The sequence below is a fragment of the Dioscorea cayenensis genome, chromosome 8 (assembly GCF_009730915.1).
Source record: "Dioscorea cayenensis subsp. rotundata cultivar TDr96_F1 chromosome 8, TDr96_F1_v2_PseudoChromosome.rev07_lg8_w22 25.fasta, whole genome shotgun sequence".
In the NCBI taxonomy this organism is placed as follows: Eukaryota; Viridiplantae; Streptophyta; class Magnoliopsida; order Dioscoreales; family Dioscoreaceae; genus Dioscorea; species Dioscorea cayenensis.
In genome coordinates, this window is record NC_052478.1 from 16,574,675 (window position 1) to 16,578,516 (window position 3,842).

Genomic DNA, 3,842 nt, shown 5'->3' on the forward strand with positions numbered 1-3,842 from the left:
CCAATATTATCTTGCACAGGGCATTGAAATGGAGCTAAGCAATCTGTTAAAGGATATTTTTCAACATTAATTGAGATCCAACTAATAAAATAATTAAACAAAAACAACACAAATCAACAAAATGAATAACACAAACAAGTTTTAACAATATTAAACAGATACAACAACACAAGCCCATATGCAAAATGAATAACACAAAACAACAACAAATTGCAGAGTGAATAACACAAACAACAACCAACAATATTAGACAAGTATAACAACAAAACAATTCCAATTGCAAAATGAATAACACAAACAACACAAATAATAACAACAACAACAACAACAACACAAGTGCATCTGCAAAATGAAAACATCCTCACACAAATCAAAGGTCATCTAGAACATCCTCACACAATTGCCATTGTTATTTCCCACGCAAAATCAAATAAGTTGTGAATGATCAACCTAAAAAAATCCATTAAATATTGAAAAATTCAGCAATTCATATGATTCAATGAGAACATCCTCACACCTGAATTAAAAATGGATATTGGCCCAAGAAATTGAATTTGATTCATGACCTATTGAAGTAGATGATCTAATTTCATTTGCAAGCATCTCTGCACTATCAATAGGTGTCGAATAGTTTGATGGTTGACCCTATCACATATAATTCAATTAAAAAAAATGTCTTCAACATTGTAATAAATAAAAAAGCAATTGTAATAAAAAGAGGTATTTCACATTTTTAAATACACGTGATGAACTATAATTTCCTCGCATTTTTGCCAATTGAAGCCATAGACATCCACATTCATCACATTTGGGAAAAAATTGGAAGTCACCTAATGAGGGAAATTGTTATCCAATTTATTATAACACCTCATGCAATACTATAATAAAAAAATAGATATAGAAGAGTAGAACAATACCACACTTTCTTGAGTGTGAATTTCAATTTGTGTATCATTTTTGCATTTGTACATTTCCCGTTGCTTGTTTTTACGAAAAAAATATATTAATTTTAGTTCAAAAAGATTAAAAACACTAAGAAAAAATTATGTAAAAGTATAAATACCTATTTCTAATGATCATCTCTTCAACTTTTTGACTTCTTCCTCTTCGATGGTGGCCGGCCTTTACTACGCACTTTTTAAAGGAGTTAGGAACTTTGAAGATGTTGCTTGGTGGTGATCATGATCCTTTTCCAACAACATTGGTGGCATAACTTGGTTAGAGTGACTCTCCAAATAATTTGCATTATCCATGAGCTTCTCTATTGCATCATCCACACACTTCATCAAGAAACTATATTTTTCAATGGATTCTACTCCAATTTCAGCAGCCTTAGAAAAATGCGAGCACAATTTATTATACCGCACTTTTTGCTCACTAATTTGTGAATCTTCATAACAATTCTTCACATAAGTATGCCGGCGTTTAATATCCTTTCTCCAACGGGATAAAATATATTGAGATGGAATCTCTTTGACATTCCTTTCAATAAAAACTTTGCATATATGCCTACAAACAATTCCTTTGAACTCAAACAAACGACATGTGCATTTAATATCAAACTCAAGCTCATTTTTGATAAACAAGTAAAAACCCACTTGCCGCTCGACTCTTCCATCTTTTTCCTTTTTAAAAATGTCTGTCACTTGAAATATATTTCTTGCCCCGTCTGATCTGATAAATGTAAGATTGCAATATAGCATTCCTCTCAACTCATCTTGGAATAGCTTAAAAATTTCATTGGTATAGGCTTCTTGTAGTTGCTTCTCAAAGAAACAATCAGTTAGCACTTGAAAGCTTGAGTTGAAAGTAGCAAAGTCAGCTTTGTTTTCTTTCTCAATCTTACTTTTTAATGCATTGTCATACTGCTCCACAAATTGCTTTAAGGATGTTGTTGGTCCAACATAACCATCAAAGAAAGCATTTATGCTTTCACTTCTTTGGGTGGTAGACATTCCAGCCCAAAAAACACCTTTAACATATACAGGAGCCCAACGATGACGATTTTTATATAACAAATTCAGCCATTCATTTTTCCCGATATTGTAATCTTCTATCATCTTCAACCAAATATTTTCAAATTCTTGAATATCTATTGCCTCATAAACAATACTCTTCAAAATCTTCTTTATTGCCTTGTAATGGGTTAATCCTCCAAGCTTCTCTGGGATCTTCTTCATAATGTGCCAAAGACATAGTCGGTGATGAGAATTTGGGAAAACTGTCCTGATTGCACCTTGAATAGCCATACATTGATATGTAATTATTGCTTTTGGAGCCTTACCTGACATGCATTCCAACCAAGTTTTAAACAACCAAATATAGGTTTGTGTATCTTCTTTTGACAATAACCCGCATCCAAATAATATTGTTTGCCCATGATGGTTCACTCCAACAAAAGGAGCAAATGGCATATCATATTTATTTGTTAAATATGTCGTATCAAAAGATACAACATCACTAAAAGCTTCATATGCTGCTATAGACCTTGCGTCTGCCCAAAATACATTTCGTAACCGACCTTCTTCATCCATATCAACCAAATGAAAAAAATTAGAATTTCTCTGTTGCATGCGTGAGAAATAATTGCCAAGTGCCTTTGCATCTCCCATTCCAAGCCTGAATTGCCTTGCTTTTGCAATGTAATTCCGACAATCCTTTTCAGTGTAGGTTAAATTTTCATATCCACCACTTTCAACAGCCAATGAATGAAAGTTTTTACTCAAGCCTATACCTGCTTGGTCATTTAAATCAAGCCTTTTTCTGACATATGCATCCATTTTTTTATTACACCTTTGGAAACGAGCCTTGTGCGGACTTAGTGCATGATTATGCTCCAAATTAACACTTGATATGGTAAAACACCCATTGTTACCAACAATAATATTTATTTTGGCTTCGCAATTTGTTTTAGTAGATAACCTTGGGTTGAAAACACTTTTTGCAGTAGATATTCTTTTGCCACCTCTTACACATGAAAGTGCATAATACTTTAATTTCCCATCATCTCCGACTTTTGTACTTTTTTTTGCAATACCAAAACCTTCTTGTCGAGCATATTCAACATAGAGACTATAAACTTCTTCTTCAGAATTAAAAACCATTCCTGCCTTGGGAATAACCTTTTCAAGTAGTGGCCTCTCAAACTCTACCATTTTCTCTTTCTCTTTGTTGGTTATTTCTGTGTTAGAAGATCCAACTTCTTTCCCATTCTTCATTTGTTCGGAGGATTGAAATTCCAACTCTACCATAATGTTTTTTTGATTTGGATCTATAATAGATAAGAAACAACTAAAAAAATAAATATAATGTAAACTACATGTGGTATATGAAAGATATTTAAATTTATAACAAACAACATAAATTACCATTGAAATTATCATTACATGTTTCAAATCAAACAAAAAATTATAATTGAAAACCTATACTCACAAATTAGATTTGAAAATTTATCTTTGTAATAGATAAGGATAAGAATAAACTACAAAAAAATAAAAGAAAAAAAATTATAGGTTCTACATCAATGCTAAAATGCTTAACATAATGAAATTAAAATGATGGAAAGAATTAGGGTGAAACATGCACCACCAGCTAACTATAATACGAACTAAACATGCATAAGAGTAATTCAGCAACTACAAATCAAATAAAACATAAGAAACAGAATAATAATCAAGACCCAAAGCATGTCATACATGCAATTTGTCAAACTTCGACATGATTATCCTTCAAAAAGACCATATACTGACTCTCTTCTTCTTTTTATTTTTTTCTTTTGAACCACGTAAAAAACATTACATAAACATTGTTGAAAATAAAACTGCTGGTACAGAGCTCAATAT

General features: G+C 31.9%; 1 protein-coding gene across 1 annotated transcript; it reads right to left on the reverse strand.

Annotated features, from left to right (window-relative positions):
* Positions 1-1,127: 1,127 nt before the first annotated feature.
* Positions 1,128-3,218, reverse strand: LOC120267337 (protein FAR1-RELATED SEQUENCE 5-like). Its single transcript, XM_039274991.1, has 2 exons — positions 2,310-3,218; positions 1,128-1,574 (listed from the first exon to the last, which is right to left on the reverse strand). The coding sequence occupies exons 1-2, from the start codon at positions 3,216-3,218 to the stop codon at positions 1,128-1,130; spliced, it is 1,356 nt and encodes a 451-aa protein (XP_039130925.1).
* Positions 3,219-3,842: the final 624 nt, after the last annotated feature.